Source organism: Schistocerca americana, chromosome 1, assembly GCF_021461395.2.
Source record: "Schistocerca americana isolate TAMUIC-IGC-003095 chromosome 1, iqSchAmer2.1, whole genome shotgun sequence".
NCBI lineage: Eukaryota > Metazoa > Arthropoda > Insecta > Orthoptera > Acrididae > Schistocerca > Schistocerca americana.
The window spans coordinates 676,768,917-676,789,970 of NC_060119.1; the positions used below are offsets into that span (position 1 = coordinate 676,768,917).

General features: G+C 40.5%; 1 protein-coding gene across 2 annotated transcripts in view; it reads right to left on the reverse strand.

Annotated features, from left to right (window-relative positions):
- Positions 1-21,054, reverse strand: part of LOC124608747 (protein phosphatase 1 regulatory subunit 21) — a 201,304-nt gene that overhangs the window by 38,846 nt on the left and 141,404 nt on the right. For both annotated transcript variants that reach the window (XM_047140013.1, XM_047140012.1), the window contains exons 8-11: positions 15,127-15,263; positions 4,793-4,885; positions 4,537-4,667; positions 1,300-1,449 (exon numbers count right to left, since the gene is read on the reverse strand). In XM_047140013.1, coding sequence (XP_046995969.1) covers positions 1,300-1,449; positions 4,537-4,667; positions 4,793-4,885; positions 15,127-15,263 — 511 coding nt within the window. The remainder of the gene's footprint in view (positions 1-1,299; positions 1,450-4,536; positions 4,668-4,792; positions 4,886-15,126; positions 15,264-21,054) is intronic.

Sequence of the window (21,054 nt, forward strand, 5' to 3'; positions counted from 1 at the left end):
TAGTCTTAGTCCTTACCCTCTAGCCCCTTTCCTGTTCTCATTCTAGCACTACACAGTCCTCTATTGTACCAATGCACTGCACCCACAGAGTTTTTACCTGCCTCCTTTACTGCTAAGCCCCCACTCCCTCCCACCTCCACCCCCACTCCCCTGTCTAACCTCCCGACTGCACCTAGCTGCCCTACCCTCTCTCCACCTATGTCAACCCTGTATGCTCCCACAAGCAGCACTTTACCATCCTCCACCCATAGCCTGCTATCCTTCCCCCTCCCTCCCCCAGCCTCCTCCTTACCCCCACCACCTCGTGGCATCTCTCATCATGTACTGCTGCTCACAGTGTGGCCTCGGCAACCAGAGACTGCAGTCATGCATGTGAGAGTTGCATTTGCTTGTACGTATTTGTGTGTGTAAGTGTGAGGGGGGGGGGGGGGGTGAAGTGCAGAGGGGGGAGAATGCCTATCTGCAACTCGGCACCTCCGCTATATGGTGAGTAGCAACTATCCTTTTCATAATATTGATACATTCCATCCTGGATTTTCCATTGTTGAAGCTATAATGTAACATTTATTTCACTTCCCTATCCTGACTTTGCTCTTGCTGTAATAACATTAATTCTTTTTCAGTAAAGGTCACAGATATTCTCTCTTTTGTTATTCTCTGAAGGATGAAGGATAGTTTAATCTTCAGGCTAACATAACAACAGGCTAATGTGACAATAGACTGTGAATATACTTCTGCCACGATACACCACCACCACCAACAACAACAACAACAACAACAACCTAGCAGAAATGAGTAACTGGCTTCAACATGGCAGGGATCTTAACTCCACTTTTGGTAATAAATGAATCAACCATCTTCAACTAAACTTATCCTGGTAACTGACTAGTTGCAGGTTCTATGCTATGCTGCTATGCTGTCGTGCTACTCTGGTGTTGCTCCTGGAGAACAATCTACTGCACCCATCTGCGCAATGGGCAGGTGAAGGGCCTTGCTAAAATCACACTTGCACTGGCTACTCTCACCTGTAGTGGCACCTGGAAAACCAACTGGGCCAAAGTCTAGAAGATTCCCCTACATGTTATACAGCCACACTGATGATTCAAAATGTTCCTTTACAACAGTTCACACCCAAAGCTTTCATGGAAACTTAAAATTATGATGTAAAATAAATACGATAGGCAAATTGCAACTCTAGCTTTATAATATTTGTCTAATTAAAGTGAGTTAAGATAAGAGACAAGCAGTCAGTGATTCACACAATAACTGCTGTCATTTTTATTATTAACTTTTACTAACCTGATCTAGATAATTAATGTACGAAGCTGCACGTCTTTTGAAGGCTGACACGGCAGGATGCATCTTAGCGTGAAGTGAGAAAGCTGATGCAGGAGAGAGTGCCATGCCCTTCCACAGCTCAGTGCGACTGTCAGACAGTACACCTGAAAGCTACTAACACACAACAGGACTGAATACATAAAGGAAACAACATACCAAACAAAAAGTAAAGTAAAAGATATTTTAATATTGCCTATTTTAAGGCTGTGAGGTAGTGATTGTTATATTTGAAAAGTAATAACTGGCAGAATTCAGCTGTTTTTTGACCTACACACAACTCTACAATGTTTCGACAGACAGTGTTCTCATTACGAGTTTCTCAAATTCAGTTCATGAGGTTAAAACATTTAAAAGCCTACCAAAACATTTGCAATGCTCATAAAATAAATAGAATAAAAACATAATGGACTGTGGGATCTTGTCCTACGTTACTTCTGCCCATAGTCATTCCACCTCACACCAGGACATATCCTACACACCTCACTAAGTGTTGACTTAACATTCTTGCAACCCACAGGTGATCACCACCTGGTGTGTGGTACTCTATGAGATTTGACAACTATGGACAGAAGTCAAAGATTTTAAAGTAAACCGAGGATTTGTTGGTAACTTGTTAGTGTTTCAAAGTGAGGAGTGAGTTTGACAGTCTGATGATGAGAGCACTGTCTCTCGAAAAGCACTGTCAAATTGTATGTAGGATATAAAATGGACGACTGCTACCAATTATTATTTTTAAAAGACATTGTCAAACACTTGTTCTACAAGCAAATTTACTTTAAATTTTTTTGGGAGGTGGGCAGATTTTCTTTATTTAGTGGCAAGTCTTTTTCATACTATGTGGCTGGCACTGTACTTTGTTGCAAAACATATTTATGTTTGTTTTATCAGATCTATCTAAAACTAGCAGTCAGTGTACTATTCCTGAAAGTCAGATAAACTAAGACTTTTCGGGTAGGTTAACTATCACCTCTCCCTGATGGGTTTTCATGTTCCTCCTGATTAACACTGCCAACAAGAAACATTTTTTGTCTACCATTTGTTCTCCATTTCATAAGAAATGACCCTTGGCTTTGAGTTCCTTGAGACACAATCACATATTGAGTATAAACATGGTGCACCTTTCCTGAATCAACTCCTTTTGTCATTTGATATGTAAACATCATATTTTGATTGGAAAGGAAGTGACAACATGTGGAAATATTTATGCGAAAGTGAACCATATGGACTTTTTTTGGGAACACTACTCAGACCGCATTTTCAAGAACCATCTCCTGCGCACAGTTTAAAGATACAACAGTTCTTGATTTACTGCCAGATTTTCATTGCTTTCCATTTACTCATTTTGTTGTAATAATGGAAACTATTCATACGTTTCACTATAAGGGGAATTGCAACAATCTACAAAATGAAAACTGGAAATCCTAGGCCGGTTGTCGCTTTTCACAGTTATGTTTTCATACACATATTGCTACATAATGAAAAAATATCAAGCGTGTGTGTAATGTTTTTGCGTTCTCATGTGTTGCAGCCTTGAGGATGCTAATCTGCCAGGTCTGAGCCGTATTTAGCTTTGAACAGTTGCCTTGCTTATGTCCCCATTTCTTGTAAGATAAGTAACATTTATTGAAGCACATGTTTATTATGAGATTAAAAATGATGATGCCTTAGTGCAGTTCTGTTTCACACTCAGTAAAGAGAGCCACTGATTACCTCAGTACTATCGAAAGTATGGTAATTAGCTGAAAGAGAACACTCAGGAATTTCAAGTTCTGCATCACCAGATGGAGTTCTGGTTGACTACAAAAATCTGCATGGGAATATTTTTCAATATTTTTCACAGGAGTCATAAAGAGGAAGATCCAACCTTACACGTGAAAAAGCAATTTGGAAAATTTGAGGAATGAAGTGTAAGACTTTCATTATTTGAATGGAATAACCCTTTGGGACGTTGTTTAGAAATGGGTCAGAGATACAAAAAGTTCAATAAACAGCTTGTGCTGATGGAAACTACTCTAATAGCAGGAAAAAAATGCATTTTCTTGAGAGAAATTACAGACACTGGTGAAACATTGAATAGACTGTTTACTGCACTCATGAGACTTGCTGTGACACAAACCATTCCACAAATTTTGGATAGTAGGAATAAAAAATGACATACACATAAAATAGAACTATTGCAAAGGAAGTTTTCAGGTGTGGAAATATGGAATATAAACATGGCCGGTTCCAGAAATAATTACAACATGTTACATTGGAAACAAAGGTGGGTTTGTGCAAAATAGTGGCCTGTGTTTTATTGGGAAAATGCAGTAGTGATTACTGTTCTGAGTACAATGCCAGACATGATTAAGGCTGGTTCAGAAGAATTCTCAGAAAGTTATCCAATAGATTTACAACTGTTAGACATCAGGTTCCATGTCACAAATGATAAATTCGTATTGCGAAATCCATCTATGAAATGAAAGGAAGATTTTGTTATTGAATGACTGGAAAATAACAAAACAGATCTTTCATCTCATGTCAAACTGCAGTAGAATTTATGTAACATACACGTATGCACTTCAGTTCACCACAGAATTCCTTTTGGAGAGAGTGTTGTGCCCAATGAACAAACTTCTGTGGTTGCCTGTGGCATACTGCAAACTCAGTGCTGTTGAACTAATTTGGGCCTTTATCAAGAACAAGATAAAACAAGACCATAATTGTCTGGACACAGCAACAGAACCATTGCTGATTCAAGTAGGCATGCAGAGTAGCAGCAAGACCTAAGGATGTAGTGAAAGATATTAAAATTGTGTTTTCCCCCATTAATTCTCTATTCTACCCTGGAAAATCTTTTCCATCTCACTGCAGCACAAGACGGAATTTTCATATACTGTTATAAATGCACAATACATTTCATTTTTGTTTCCTGAGACTGCTTGGTTATCTAGTGTTTATTAGCAAATCCTCATTTTACCACCAGATTCTTGTCATCTACATATGATAGGCACACATTAGCTCCACCAAATCAGGAACTACTACTAAGACATTTCATCTATAACAATATTTGGCACTAAACAAATTTGTCTAATTATGATTTCTACATGTCACAGGTATTCAACTACACAACAAGATTTCCTCGTATGTACTACAGTCCAAAACCAATAAAGCTTCTTCATTGATTAAACTTTTAATTTGCAATTTGTATGCTCTAACCTTTCCACTTGCAGCAACCATAGCTGTCAAGGAAGCAGCAAGGCATTCATCAGTAGTCTTCAACCTATCCGTGATGGAGGGGCATAGTTCTCTTTCCACCTGAGTCTTGCTTGCATAAGCACGCGACAGTTCTGAAACACATTTTCTTGCCATGCTAAATTAAGTATTTTAATATGCAACAATAGACACTACAAAATTTCTAATATCATTTAAAAACACTTTTCCTAAATTTCAGAAATGACAGCTGATAACTCACCTTTAATAGATTCATGAACATTCTTCAGTATTTCTGTAACTTCTAAGAGAAACCTTCTCTGTGATGAGGGAGGATGTTGACAACTTCTCTTATCTGAAAGGTATCGTAAACATATTTGCCAATTTGTCATCTTGTCATTGCACTCAGGGGTTTTTTTTTTTTTTTATTTTAATTTTTTTATTCACAAGCATAGGTATGAAAGGGGAAACTGAAAATGATGATGGGTCACAGTATAACACACTGTAGCTTTACTGGGAATGATACTGATGGTGGTACCAGTTGACCTTCATTCCTCTATGGTCACTCAATGTATGCCACACATTTCAACAGGAACTGATTGAAATACACAAAAAGTTCTTGGGAAGAAATAGTGACATTAATGACCAGAAAACAATCACCTCCAGATAAATTATAAAGTTACAGAACATTAACATATTTATATCCATACCTGCAAATTAATTCTTTTCTTTTTTCCTCTTATTCCAACATATTATCATGATACACCCATCAAATTCACCTCATTTGCCCAAAAGGTAGAAATCCATGCACTTAAGTGAATGCATTCACTTCTTTTATTTGCCTATTACAATGATGGACCCACAATAGAGTAGTCAAAGGAAATGAAAACATCTGCCATAACACAGAAATTGTATTTGAAATTCAGGATATCACCACTGCTTCCTTTTCAATGAATGTGGTATTACGGGATTTGCCATTGACAAGAACCTTTGAAATTACAATCCATGAAGATCTACAATTCTTGTTTCATGTACATTTAATACACAACACATCAATAAATACCACAATGGTAAAATTACATTCATCGCCTGACAAACAGTGGAGCAAAATGTAATCTCATCATAAACACCCTAATAAAAATTCCATTCCAGTGATTTCTATTCTGGTACTGCATGACAAAATCAAATTGTAGAGCAGACAGTTTCCGCCCCCATAAATTCCAGAATGTAAGTTTTGTGGCTTCATGGACTGATTGTACCTTATCAATTAATTGGAAATTTGTGATGTTAATAGTCAATACTTACTCTATCTATTTACATGTTAATGAAAGCACTTGTATTGGTTTCAGGCTTTTCATTTCCAATCTTGTAACAGCTTTTAATGACTGTCTAAAAACGAAAATCCTGCACTTGGCGGCAAAAAAAGAAAGGCCATGTTTCCTCTATTATAAGACATTTCACCTGATTCCATGTTCCTCAAATAAAAGTGAGACATTCAGGAACCACTTTATTCACCAATAGGTTTCTTCCATGTCAATTTGAAATAATGATGATGTTGACTTCACCGTTTTTGTTCATAATATAGTTTACATAATTTCGAGTATCCACATCAAAGTACCGGTTTTCACCTGTGGGTAGAACTCCAAGTCAGCCACATGAGTACGTCAGTATGCTAGTTGGTTTCTGGGCTTTTCCCGATGAATGCTTTTCTGCTCCTGACCTAGTTCCAGTTCATTAGCTGTCCGCAGTGTGTCCACTAGACTCATGTGAGGCAGCTGTCAGTGTTGCGTAAACCAATCTGACCAAGTTTTTCATTAGTTGCAACTATATTCCTCAGAACTTTATGCATGTTGAACCCATTTCTGAGGAATGAATTGGTAAGAAGCTAATGTTGTCCCAAATGGCCACACTTATGCTTGAGTGCTTGACTCAGTTTGATTTGGGCCATCTGTCTTCTTCTGGGCATCCACCAAGGCTTTTTTGTTAAAACAGTATTTCGTAAAATGTTATCCCCTAAGTAACTCATCTTGATGTGTTTCAATTGATAGTTTAACTTGCCTACATTTATTGATAGCTATCTACTTGCAGGCCATATAATACTGAATAGCTTCAAAATTATGGTGTCTGGTCATGGTTGTTCTAATGAATAATGTATTTGCCTTCCTACTGATATCCGTCAATTTCAAACCTCCCATTTGTCTTTAACTCCGTGAGTATGGTGTAGTTGAATTTGAAGATATTGCCTTTGCAAACATACCTGCTGGACAGCTGTATTATCTTTCTGGTAGTTATCTTCACAATAAGGAATACCTTAGCCACGTAATATGCTTCATAGGATACATGGGTCTAAAATCCAATTTTGCAATAGGCACAATAAAAAGATTCACACAATTATAGCATTCTCAACAATAGACACACACACACACACACACACACACACACACACACACACACACACACACACACACACACACACGTCTGCAGTCTCAGGCAACTGAAACCACACTACGAGCAACAGCACCAATGCATGATGGGAGTGGCAACTGGGTGGGGGTAAGGAGGAGGCTGGGGCAGGGAGGGGTAGGGATAGTATGGTGGGGGTGGCAGACAGTGAAGTGCTGTAGTTTAGAGGGAGGGCAGGAGAGAAGGTGAGGGGGGGGGGGGGGAGGGGAGGTAGTGGAAAGGAGAGAAATAAATGGACATTAAAAGATTGTGTGTGGCAGTGAAATGACGGCTGTGTAGTGCTACAATGGGAACAGGGAGGGGGCTGGATGGGTGGGGACAGTGACTAACAAAGGCTGAGGTCAGGAGGGTTACGGGAACATAGGATGTATTGTAGGGAAAGTTCCCACCTGCGCACTTCAGAAAAGCTGATGTTGGTGGGAAGGATCCATATGGAACAGGCTGTGAAGCAGTCATTAAAATGAGGGATATCACGTTTGGCAGTGTGTTCAGCAACAGGGTGGTCCACTGGTTTCTTGGCCACAGTTTGTCGGTGGCCATTCATGCACTGGTGCTGCTGCTCGCTGTATGGTTTTAGTTGCCTGAGACTGCAGATATATGTGTGTGTGTGTGTGTGTGTGTGTGTGTGTGTGTGTGTGTGTGTAGTTGACAAAGGACTTAATGGTCGAAAGCTATAATTGTGTGAATCTTTTTGTTGTGCCTATCGTGACTCAGCATCTCCACCATATGGTGAATAGCAACTTTCCTTCTCTAATATTGTTACATTCCATCCTGGATTTTCCATTGTTAGATTAAAATCCAATTTTTTATTATATTTTCCCCCTGCCATCACTGTTAGATCGCTAGCAGTTTTCTATCTACATCTACACCTACATCCATACTCAGCAAGCCACCTGACTGTGTGTGGCGAAGGTTACCCTGAGTACCTCTATCGGTTCTCCCTTCTATTCCAGTCTCGTATTGTTCGTGGAAAGAAGGATTGTCGGTATGCTTCTGTGTGGGCTCTAATCTCTCTGATTTTATCCTCATGGTCTCTTCGCGAGATATACGTAGGAGGGAGCAATATACTGCTTGACTCTTCGGTGAAGGTATGTTCTCAAAACTTTAACAAAAGCCCGTACCGAGCTACTGAGCGTCTCTCCTGCAGAGTCTTCCACTGGAGTTTATCTATCATCTTCGTAACGCTTTTGCGATTACTAAATGATCCTGTAACGAAGCGCGCTGCTCTCCGTTGGATCTTCTCTATCTCTTCTATCAACCCTATCTGGTACGGATCCCACACTGCTGAGCAGTATTCAAGCAGTGGGCGAACAAGCGTACTGTAACCTACTTCCTTTGTTTTCAGATTGCATTTCCTTAGGATTCTTCCAATTAATCTCAGTCTGGCATCTGCTTTACCAACTATCAACTTTATGTGATCATTCCATTTTAAATCACTCCTAATGCGAACTCCCAGATAATTTATGGAATTAACTGCTTCCAGTTGCTGACCTGCTATTTTGTAGCTAAATGATAAGGGATCTTTCTTTCTCTGTATTCGCAGCACATTACACTTGTCTACATTGAGATTGAATTGCCAATCCCTGCACCATGCGTCAATTCACTGCAGATCCTCCTGCATTTCAGTACAATTTTCCATTGTTACAACCTCTCGATACACCACAGCATCATCTGCAAAAAGCCTCAGTGAGCTTCCGATGTCATCCACAAGGTCATTTATGTATATTGTGAATAGCAACGATCCTATGACACTCCCCTGCGGCACACCTGAAATCACTCTTACTTCGGATGACTTCTCTCCATTGAGAACAACATGCTGTGTTCTGTTATCTAGGAACTCTTCAAGCGAATCACACAATTGGTCTGATAGTCCATATGCTCTTACTTTGTTACTATTATGGCAACTTGTACATTGTACATCATGCGCTTCCAGTTCTTCATGGCCATTTTTAATGGACAATTATGTTACAATTTTCAGCAGTTTTCTGCTGTCCTTGCACACATCACACAGACAGTTTCAAGCCGTTTGATGTTTAATATTTTACACTTTCCCTCATTTACTTTTGTACCTGATGCTATGCTGTTTCCAGTGTGTGTGTCACAAGAACAACAACAACATAGGGGTAAGCTCTTAGAGTGAAGTTTACTTTTGAAATTGTCAGACCTGTTAATTTTTCATTCAGTCTCCTGTGACGCATTTCCAGTGACAGCGCAAAAAGCAACATGTAAAGTAAACTACCTTGTGGTACATCTCTTTGTATATTGATGGCTGTCTTTGCTGCGATTCCTTTTATCATATTCAGGATTACTTGTACAGCCCTTTCTTTGAGACCTACTTCAGTAATTGTTCTAGAGAGTGGCAATTAAGTCAGTTCAAAGCTTTACAGAAGTCAACAAAGAGCATAGCACATTTTATTTTAGTTACTTGCAGCTACTTACATCATCTCGATAGTCTCTGATTGATGTAATGATAGAGTCTCCAGGACGGTAGGATTGAGGCTGCTTCATCATTTTCACAAGTAGAGGCATCATTCTATTGTTAACTCCTCTGAAAATTTTTCTAAAACCAAAATTTAATAAAGTTGTTGGATGTAAGTTACCTATTTTGTTCTGACCTTCTCCCTTTGACACAAGAACATTTTTTCCTACTTTGAACTCTGTGGTAACAGCCCCCTCTCATTGTTTCAGTTAAAATCTCAGTAAAAGTTGATCCAATGATATTCCAGAATTAGGGATGAAATTTCTTTGGGGGACCATATGGTACGAATGAATTGTTGGATGGCTACTTTGTGCCCAACTCAAAAACTTCCTCTGCATTAAAAACAGCTAAATGACCACTACTCTCGTCGCTTGTAATCCCCCACTTAAAAGCTTGTGTCATTTCACCTATACTAGCCACATCTGTTTCATCAGAGTCGTGTAATTGTTCTTAATATTGCTCGATTTTTTGGAGATTACTGTTTGGTTTGTGAAAAGCTTCCCACTGACTGTTTCTAAGCTTCCGTTAAATGTGTATGTGTGTTTTTTCTTTTTTATGTACACCCCATATTATCCCATATGCAATCAATAACACGAGAAATCAGAATAGTAATGGTGTTGGTTGCATTGCAATAAGAAAGTTCAATCCTCAGAAATTGGCACGTGAAATGAATGAAACGCGCCGCTATTGCACATCCTGCGGTGCAAGAGTGCCCTGCACGTTGCTCGTAATCGCGACTTAATTGACATATTCGGATGCAACAAACACTGTACTTTTGTATAGCTATATACACTGTTAGCACGCGGCCTGGGAAACATACAGATGTCCACTCAACCAGAATGAAAACAAGGACACGGTTTACTTGTACATGCTTTATTAAACTTTTTGACAGTACTACAATGGACATAATGGTAACGAAATACTGATAACAACCATCAGAGTAAACAAAATTAATGGCTGTCAAAGGGATACATGCTACTTGTATGTAGCTGTACATCAATTACACAATGGTACATGCCATGTACAGAACATGTACTGGACATCTTTAATGACTGTCACACATCTGAGCCATTGCAGATGGTGCAACGCATACATAAACGTACAGTAGTACCTACGAAACAAACCTAGGTCTTCTCTGTAATACACAAAATGTATGCCGGTGTGCAATCGAAAGTAAGAATATGTACGTCAATCACAACGTGATTACAAGCAACATGCGGGTCACGTTCGTGTTGCGGGAAGTGCAATAGCAGTACATTTTGTTCATTTCATGCATCAACTTCGTGTTCTGGTTTCGCACAATGTAACTGACATATTGCGATGCAAACAACACCATTATTAGTGTGGTTTCTTATGTTGTTATTGCAGATGGAATAGTGTGGGGTGTCATCAATTGGTGGGTTGATTTGGGGGAGGGGACCAAAGTGAGGTCATCGGTCCCATTGGATTAAGAAAGGATGGGGAAGGATGTCGGCTGCGCCCTTTCAAAGGAACCATCCTAGCATTTGCCTGAAGTGATTTAGGAAACCGCAGAGAACCTAAATCAGGGTGGCCAGATGTGAGTTTGAACTTTGTCCTCCCAAATGCGAATCCAATGTGCTAACCACTGAGCCACCTTGCTCAGTTATGGGGTGTCCACTTAAAAGAAAGGATAAGTTTGTGTTGAAACCAATATTTGCACACAGTTTAGAAATTCTCATAGTATTTACTTTTGTGAGCCCCTGCTGTACATTCATAATCATGAAAGCAGTTTGCCAATACCTATTGTGGTTCCAGAGATATTGGTGGTGAAAAGTGTAGGTGGAACACCCTGTATATATCGAAGATTCCCTCCCTCCCTCCCTCCCCCCCACCCCTCTCTCTCTCTCTCTCTCTCTCTCTCTCTCTCTCTCTCTCTCTCTAGAACGTGGTGGTGGTGGTGGTGGTGGTGATTTTAGGGTGTTCAATGGCATAATCATCAGTGCCCTTGCTAAATATAAATGTAATTATGCTTTTTTATATTTTTGGTCATTTATTCACTATAAATGATGTCTCAGTTAGACGAGTTTATTTTCAGACTAAATTTGTTCAAATTTATTAAAAAAGATATTGTATTGTCTAAGCAAAAGAGTGGTACACTCCAGCAAAAATTAATATTATCTGGGAGCATAGAAGATACGACTTCTGCTTAACACTGTCACAATTTAGTAGTTAACAATAGAAATGAAAAGTGAAATACCAAATCTACAGGAAAATAAGAATTTACAGCCTGTAAGAATGTGAGATAACATGCTGTACATTTCATATCCATCACTAAGCTCTTAGTTTTTCAGATTTACTGCATATGATCCCCGAGTGGCTTTCATCAGTCTCTGGCATACACATCTGTCCAATTTTGAACATCTTGATACATTTACAGAAAGTGCTTTTAATTCTTAGCATTGTAAATGCTCTGCATGTCCCTGCCCTATTATTTTTCACACAGTCTGGCAACTTGCTTAGACTGCTTTTACTTCTTGTTAGCAATGTCATTCTCTAAGGACTTGTTTAGTGAATGATTGACTGTTGACGCCTTCATTTGGTCCTTGAATCACCACACAACCACAAAACCAACCAACCCACTATTAGATATAAATGCATATTTCCAGCATTCCTCAAGAATTGAAGCAATTACTGTAATATTTACATTTACTTCTTTTTCTACATTGCTTCCCCAGGCCTCAGGTAGACAGTAGCAGCCTGTCTCTGTCTCCCCCTCTCCCTCAGGGTGCTCAATAGCATGATTATCAGTGTCCTTGCTGAATATAAATATAATTCTACATAATGTAAAATGTAGAAATTTATTCCTCATAACAATCTTACGATGATGTTCCAGGTTTTAGAGAACATCTGGCAGTTCCAGTGCTTAGGAGAACAAGGAAGGCCTCATTCCAGTGCCCGTGTTCTACGTGTTGAAATCATTTCACAGTATTCCATTTCGGATAATATTGAAGAGTAGGTTTATGAATGACAAAAAGCAGTTAAAGTGAACATGGTACTATGAGAAAGGACTTAAAACTGAGTTTGTGAAGGACCAATGTATCTTTATAAAAGAGCAAGTTTACTACTAAAATGGTTAATATCACAACGTGCATATGTGACTAGTTACTCACAAAAGAATATAAATAACATTTGTTAAAAGGCTTGGTGTTACATATGCTTCAATAAATGCTCAATGTAAAATATGGTAAAGCTCACAAGGGATGAAAGATAAAATATCACTGCAGATTAATGTGACTGGCTCATTAGTTGTTGAAAATGGGACGAGCTAATGATTGCTGTACTCTGAAGTTACCCCTCCGCTCCTGTCCCACCCAAACAGATTACAGCAGAGGTCTGATTCACACAACATTTTAAAATTTGTGGAATATTATGTTGTCAGAAAATTTATGGCAAACTCTCAGAAAATTTGGGGCTGCCCTCTTGCTACCAAACAAAATGCACATGGTTATAACAGGGTTAATAAACCATTACATTTCATGCACTGCTGCAGTCTGGTGGTAACTGTGAATCATGGCATAACAACTTATTCTGCATCTCATGAGCACAACTGCCTGGCTGTGGCTGGGAAGATATGAACTGTAGTCCAAAAGTAGGCTTCAATGGTTGCCATTCATTTGTTACTTGCAAACACCTTTCTTCTCATTAACTCATAGTTATTTACGCAGTGTAAAGATAACATGATGAGTTGCAGCAGGCACCAGATAGCTAAATGTGTAACAGTCTTTTTCTCTGCGCATGTCTGTAAGTCAACTTTCCATCTTTACAGTGAGTAGTAATCTAACCTTTCCATAATTGTTGATATTCCAACCTGGACTTTCTGTTGTTTGAGTCATATTTTTTGTACTCAGCAATGAAGTATCTCATCTGCTATGTCACTGATTCTGATTCTCTCTTACTCTAGCACCCAATAAAGATACTTCTACAGTGTGATACTTTGCCAACATAATAACGTATAAATTCTCACTAGTGCTGTCGGACACTATCATAAAAAAGCACATAAATGTCATTGAGCCATTTGCTCATTATTTTCATTATCTTCGCTAAACTCTCGTTCAGAATATCTTCTATCATACGCAGTCTATTATTTGGTTCTTGTTGGTCATTATCAAAGAAAGCAACAGTGTAAGTAACAAGAAATAGCAGTCTCTTGCCATTGTTTCGCTAATGAGACGATTCCTCTCTCTCTCTCTCTCTCTCTCTCTCTCTCTCTCTCTCTCTAATTGTAAGCGGCAGTAGCATGCACGAAAGCAAGCCATGCTGCGAGTGGCGATAGACCGTAAACACTCACTATCAGAATGCAACAAACAATGCATAAAACAGTACAGTAATGCATTTTCAGCTTAGAGTGACGTAAATACCTATAACAAAGAGAATTGCACTTACCAGATCAAAGAAAAATAGGCAGTCAGTTCAAACCAGACGAAGCACGTAAAAAAGGAAGGGTACCCATATAAATACGGATGGAGCACCTGACGCATAGCAATGGCTACCTGGTAAAGCTTAACTGCTAACCTTACGACTCGAACCAAACTACTGTAGCTGTATCATCTTTCATTCGACCTAAATTGTCTCACATATTACAATGGACCAACTTTGTTTCGATTTAGAGGTGCGGCCTAAAACTTTTCTCTCCCCTAGAATTTCTAATCTCAAGTTTCAGGTGCAGCTTAGATTCGGGGAAAATTTTTTTCTTTGTTTTCGAGTCTAATTTTTCAGGTGTGGCTTAGATTCGAGTGCGGCTTACATTCGAGTAAATACGGTATACTTGCAAAAGAATAGGCCCACAGGAGAAAGGATGCCTGATAATTTACTATGTTCAATCAACATATACTTACAAAAGAATAGGCCCACAGGAGGAAGGATGTCTGATAATTAACTATAATTAACAACTTAACAAGTTGTTGTTCACATGCCAGTCTACTGTTCAATGCCTTCACTATGGCAATAGCATGTGGTTGTGTTCATTCACTTCACTGTTTGTATTACGTCCTAGATTTTCCAGCAGAGTGTTACATTATTACTTTTAATTTACAAGTCCTTGATTATGCAACAGTACCTTTTGCATTACAAATATTATCATGACTCTGACAAGAAACTACTGTACAAAGAGGCCCTAGTTTAAGCTTTGTTTCAGAACAAGATTACCGAAATACCTGTGACAAGGCATTCGAATTTTAAGTAAATTTTATTTTTCTGTATGCTAAAACACAACACATGCTCTTAAGAGTTTGTAGAGTGTCATTATTTTAATAAAAAGTTCAATGCACATGCAAAAATGAACAATGTTCAAAACAACTTCTTATCTATAATACAAGAATACAAACAGTAAAATACTTTAGATGAACTAAATGAAATGTTTTCTTAATAACAAAAATGGCTCTGAGCACTATGGGACTTAACTTCTGAGGTCATCAGTCCCCTAGAACTTAGAACTACTTAAACCTAACTAACCTAAGGACACCACACACATCCATGCCCGAGGCAGGATTCGAACCTGCGACCGTAGCAGTCGTGCAATTCCAGACTGTAGCGCCTAGAACTGTAGCGCCTAGAACTGCTTGGCCACTCCGGCCGGCTCTTAATAACAGTTCAAGTGTACTCAAATAAGAAATGTCTGCTCAAAATTTACTTACTCTGGGATGACAGTAGCTGCAGGTATGTGGCCAGCTTAATGAAGTTAATGACGAATGCTGTAGTGTATCGAAACACTTCCCGGCTACAAACCTGGACTGCCTCCGAACAGCTCGGGTTTAAGGTATCCTCTTCCAAGCTGGAAAGTAGTAGTTGTCTATTTTAACATGCATCTTCCCAGGATTACTCTGAAAACAAGCATTTTATACTGATAATTAATGCCTAATTTTTGAACAAAAATTGTGAAAACTTTAAGGAAAGCTTGAATTGCCTTTCACCTTTAGTAAACCTACTCTCCCTCTCCAACTTGTTTTGAATATGTTCTGAATAGCCATTACAGGAACTTGATATCACTTATCAAAAAATTTCAAGTGTAACTTTAGAGGTGTGTCAATGAAATCTGTGACAAAACCTAACATTTTAAATGTAACATTTGTGCTACTTAAACTAAGATTGAATGGTCTCACCTATTTACTGGTGAGTATTCTTCGTTATATGGCTGTGGTCCAGGAAACTTTTCGGTTCCTGAAATTTTGTCCACGGCTTGCCGGACATTTTCACAGGTGCTCCTGGTGACACTGAATATTGCTTGTCTGATGAGTCGGATGTTAGAGAGTAACGTAAATACTGTATAAACTGGATATGGTACAGTTTACACTTAATCACTAGAGATAATTCTTGTTAGAGATAAAACTTAACTACTGATTGTCACGTGTCAATGATAAAAACTTTTCTGTTGATGCTGCAAAGCCACTCTCCATGTATCATCAAGTTTTATGGCTGCTTCTTTTCTGTTAAAATTATCCCCATGCTTATATAGTTTGGTGGCTTCTTTGCATAGCCATGGATAATAGCTTGTCATTGTAGATAAAATTTTGGTAGCAGAAAACTTTACTTCATGAATTCTAACAATGTATCAAAGGGTGACAACAACAAAACACAGCGATGGAAGAACACAGTTTCTCCCCTCTTTATCAAAAAAAGTAACTGATCAGACCAGAGAGATTTTATATAAACATGATATCAGACTGGTTTTTAGAACAACTATGAAAATACTGGTATGTCAAGCACTCTGATCTGCAAAGAATAAACGCCCTCCTCTGTTGGCAAGTGGGGTACGTAAGATTCCATGTACTTGTGGAAAGATCTAGATTCGAACTACCAAGATAAGTGTGAATACGAGACTGAAAGAAAATAAAAGCTTTTGCCGACTAGGGAAAACAGAAAAAAATCAGCTGTAGCAGAGCATGCTTTACAGTCAGGAAATCATGAAGTGAAGTTTTCTGAAACGAAAATTTTGTCTACAATGATGATCTATTATCCGCAGCTATATAGAGAAAACATTGAAAGCATAGGGTAATTTTAGCAGAAAAAAATAAGCCACGAAACTTAGTAATATATGGACAGTGACTCTGTAGAATCGATAGGTAAGTTTTCATCCTTGACAGGTGCAATCTAAAGTTAAGTTTGAGCTTCACTGATCACATGTAAACTTGGCAAGCCCATTTCAGACAGTATTTATGTTGCTCTCTGATGTCCAACTCATCAGTCGGCAAGACACAGCATTGCCAGGAGCACCTCCGAAGTAGTCCACAGCAGTTCTGGACAAAATGTCAGGAACTGAAAAATCTCCTGGATCACTGTCATACAACCCAGAAAACTAACCATTAACTAAGACATCTGGCCATGAAAGCCTTCATAGTAGGCTCATTTATGTTTTTCTATGTCCTCTTGATCCAATGAAGCCTGCTGATGAAAAAAATACTTGTGCCATAATAATCTCATGCATGTGGAAATGTTTGTGTTAAGAAATTTCTGCAAATATCATAGACACCAACAATCTGAAGACCTCAGAGTGTTAGGAGAATGTAGCAACAAATTCCAGCCAAGATAAATGACCAAAAGATAAAAGAATGTAATATATATTGTGAGTGGCTCAGTCAAAGAAAACAATACACTTTTGATAACATCTCAAGAAAAACTTTTCAAGGTGTCCCACGAGGAATGGTCAATATCCAAGGATATGACAGGAATGATCATTCAAAGTAAAAAAGCTCTCATAAACATGGGCTCTAAAATGCATACCTTAAGATCAGTGAGCAGTACTTCATCTTTGAATTGTGAAACAAATCCCTTCCTCTGCAAGCTCTTAGTTTTACATATTTTGGGAGGAGGTAGTATAAACCATAACAGGAAAATATTGTCTAGTAAATATGGGCTCTTAAATGCCCAACTTAAGAAAGTTATGAGTATTTACTTTGTCTTCCATACAGTGAAACAAATTGTTTGCATGCACGCACTGTCCTGGCAATTTCATTTCAGTTACTTTCGGAGTGCTGCAGCTTGGAATACTTGATAAGGTCACAGCTGGGTATACTATCACTTGGGTGGGTAGAGAGACTACACCTTCATTTGCATTGGAGAATTGTGTTTCCCCAACAGAATAGGCAATTGTCCATACTCTTTATATTTGGTATATTCACTTTACTTAGTGGTTGTCATTTTAATAAGCAGTACACCATTCCAAAGCAATTTCACTGAATTTGGATCACAGTTATACATTCTAGGGTTTTCTGGATATAAAGGTGATGCTGTCTAATGTACCACCTTACATTCTGTTTTTTAAATATCAGGCTGATTCTTCTGGAGAACTACACTGTCAATCACTTTTTAGTGGTTGGAAGGATCTTGGTTGTGAACAAAATCCATGTTCATTCTGAAAGCAGATAGGAAAATACATACAGAATCAGGGAAAGTCCAACTTATTTGGGAACCCTAATTGCAAGGTGAGGCAGGTGTCCCAGAGATCATCCGCTAATGACCATTTCACTTTAACAACCATCCATCCCATCAGCACACGCCACACCATCAAGTTTAAAGGAGATTAGGGTTTAATGTAGTGCTAAAAAATGAGATCATTAGAGACAAAGCAAGTTCTTATTTGACAAGGATGGAGAAGGTTGGTTGGTTGACGTGTTGAAGGGACCAAACAGCAAGGTCATCAGTCCCTTGTTTCAAATGTGGCCCATTCAGACAGTTTGAGAGACAGAACAGAGAAGGAAGCTGAAAATCACAGCAAAGAGATGCAAGGCGGAGCCCAACCAGTAAACCCGCCTGTCGGCAGGAATCAGGTGGGTGACGTCCATTGTCTGGCAACAGGTTACAATAGGAAGGATGAGCGGGAGAGGAACGGACAGCAATTGCATAAGAAACCAGAAGCTGTGACAGCCGAACAGAAAGAGGGGGGGGGGGGGGGGGGAGGTGGCGGGGGGGATTGGGGAGGATCCCAGCTCCAACCAGGAGACTATCAACAGGGCTAGTAGGGAAGGCACCGCTGGGCAAACGGATACCACAATGGTGGACCGGATGCAGGAGGTGCAGTGTGGAAGGAGTAGCCGAACCATACACTTGACAACCACAGTCCAAGTGAGATAGCACTAAAGCCCGATAAAGGCAGAAAAGGACGGAGCGGTCCGCACCCCAAGAGGTGTGGGCAAGGAAGCGAAGGACATTGAGTTTACGGAAGCATTCTACCTTCAGAAGTCTGATATGAGGCAGCCAAGTGAGCTTATTGTCAAAAGGAAGATCCAGGAAACGAAACTGTGGGACCACAGGTAATCGTTGTGCATTGAGAGAGAGCTCCGGATCGGGGTGTATCGTAGTACGGCGACAGAAGTGGACCACCCACAATTTTAAAGGAGAGAATTGAAACCCATGTGAGAGGGTCCATGCAGAGGCATGCCGTATAGCTGCCACTCTGCAGAGGCCATTGAAGAGGAACTAACCCAAATGCAGAAATCATCCACATACAGAGCAGGAGTGATCAAAGGACCGACAGAGGCCCCAAGTCCATCTACAGCAATAAGGAAAATGAGTACACTCAATACGAAACCCTGTGGGATGTCACTCTCCTAGGTCCATGGAGAACTAAAAACAGTACCAACCCGAACCCTGAACGAGCAATGAAACAGGAACTGGTGGATAAAAATCGGGAGTGTGCCCCGAAGACCCCACTGATGAAGTGTAAGAAAGATGTGATGGCGCCAAGCCATGTCATAGGCCTTGCGAAGGTCGAAAAATACTGCAACCAAATGGCAATGCTGGGAAAAAGCCTGCTGAACTGTGGATTCCCAAGCGAAGTAAATGATCGATTGGAGACCGTCCCTCTCGGAAGCCACTCTGGTAAGGGGACAACAGATCCCGAGATTCGAGGACCCAGTTGAGCCGACAGGCTACCATCCGTTCCAGTAACTTGCAAACAACATTTGTCAGACTAACTGGCCAATAGCTTTTGACAAACAGGGGGTTCTTACCAGGCTTAAGGACGGGAACCACGATGCTATCCCTCCACTGAGAAGGGAAGTCACCCTGGAGCCAAATACGGTTAAACACCCGGAGAAGATGTTGCCATTGTGGAGCACTGACATGTTGAAGCAGTTGGTTATGAATGGAGACTGGTCCAGGGGCCGTATCATGAGGAGAAGAAAGTGCGGAAAGAAATTTCCATTCAGTAAAAGGTTCGCTGTAAGATTCCGACTGACAAGGGGTAAAACAGTGCGCTCCCTGCCGCCGTTGGATAAGCAGCTGCAGCAGCAAGTCGTATACTCTTAGCTCACGTATTTGTTACATAGTTTAGTTCTTAATTTCTTTGTGTGTTTTTGGTATTTGCATTGTTTAATCATAAATTTCGGTATCATAGTATTTGAGAGTTGTAGCATCGCATTTTAGTACCTGAATAGTGTAAAATCGCGTAGTTTCCTTTCGTCACCGAGCAGTGTGTCAGCAGTGCGCAAGTAGCAGCATTACTGCATTTACTAGGCAATCTTGTATTTTAATAACCGTTTAAATTTGGTGTCGAATTGTTTGTGCTCTCTGTAGATTAGTTCAGACATTCTTTGCACAACAGTTTTTTAGCATGGATAGGGACTGCAACTGCTGTGTTCGGATGCAGGCTGAGTTGGCATCCCTTCGTTCGCAGCTTCAGTCAGTGCTGGCTTCGGTCACACAGCTTGAGGCTGTTGCCAATGGGCATCACTGTGGGGGTCCGGATGGGGGTTTGTCGGGGACGGCCAGCTCGTCCCACACATCCCCCGACCGGACTACGACTGTGGCTGCCCGGGATACTGCCCACATTGAGGCTGATCCCTCACCTGTGGTAGAGTGGGAGGTCGTCTCGAGGTGTGGCAGGGGGCGAAAGACATTCTGGAGGACTGAACGGAAGGCCTCTCCAGTTTGTCTGACAAACCAGTTTCAGGCTCTGTATCAGGCTGATACTGATCTTCGGCCGGACATGGCTGCTTGTCATGTTCCAGAGGTTGCCCCTCAGTCTGCAAGATCCGGGCGGTCGCAGAAGGTGGGCTTACTGGTAGTTGGGAGCTCCAATGTCAGGCACATAATGGGGCCCCTTAGGGATATGGCAGCAAGAGAGGGGAAGAAAACCAATGTGCACTCCGAGTGCATACCGGGGGGAGTCATTCCAGATGTGGAAAGGGTCCTTCCGGATGCCATGCAGGTGGTCGCTCATGTCGGCGCCAATGATGTGTGTCGCTATGGATCGGAGGAAATCCTCTCTGGCTTCCGGCAGCTATCCGATTTGGTGAAGACTGCCAGTCTCACTAGTGGGATGAAAGCAGAGCTCACCATCTGCAGCATCGTCGACAGGACTGACTGCGGACCTTCGGTACAGAGCCGAGTGGAGGGTCTGAATCAGAGGCTGAGACGGTTCTGCGACCGTGTGGGCTGCAGATTCCTCACCATAGTTTGGTGGGGTTGCACCATAGTTTGGTGGGGTTTCGGGTTCTGCTGGATAGGTCAGGAGTCCACTACACGCAGCAAGCGGCTACACGGGTAGCAGGGGTTGTGTGGCGTTGACTGGGTGGTTTTTTAGGTTAGATGGCCTCGGGCAAGTACAGAAAGGGCAACAGCCTCAA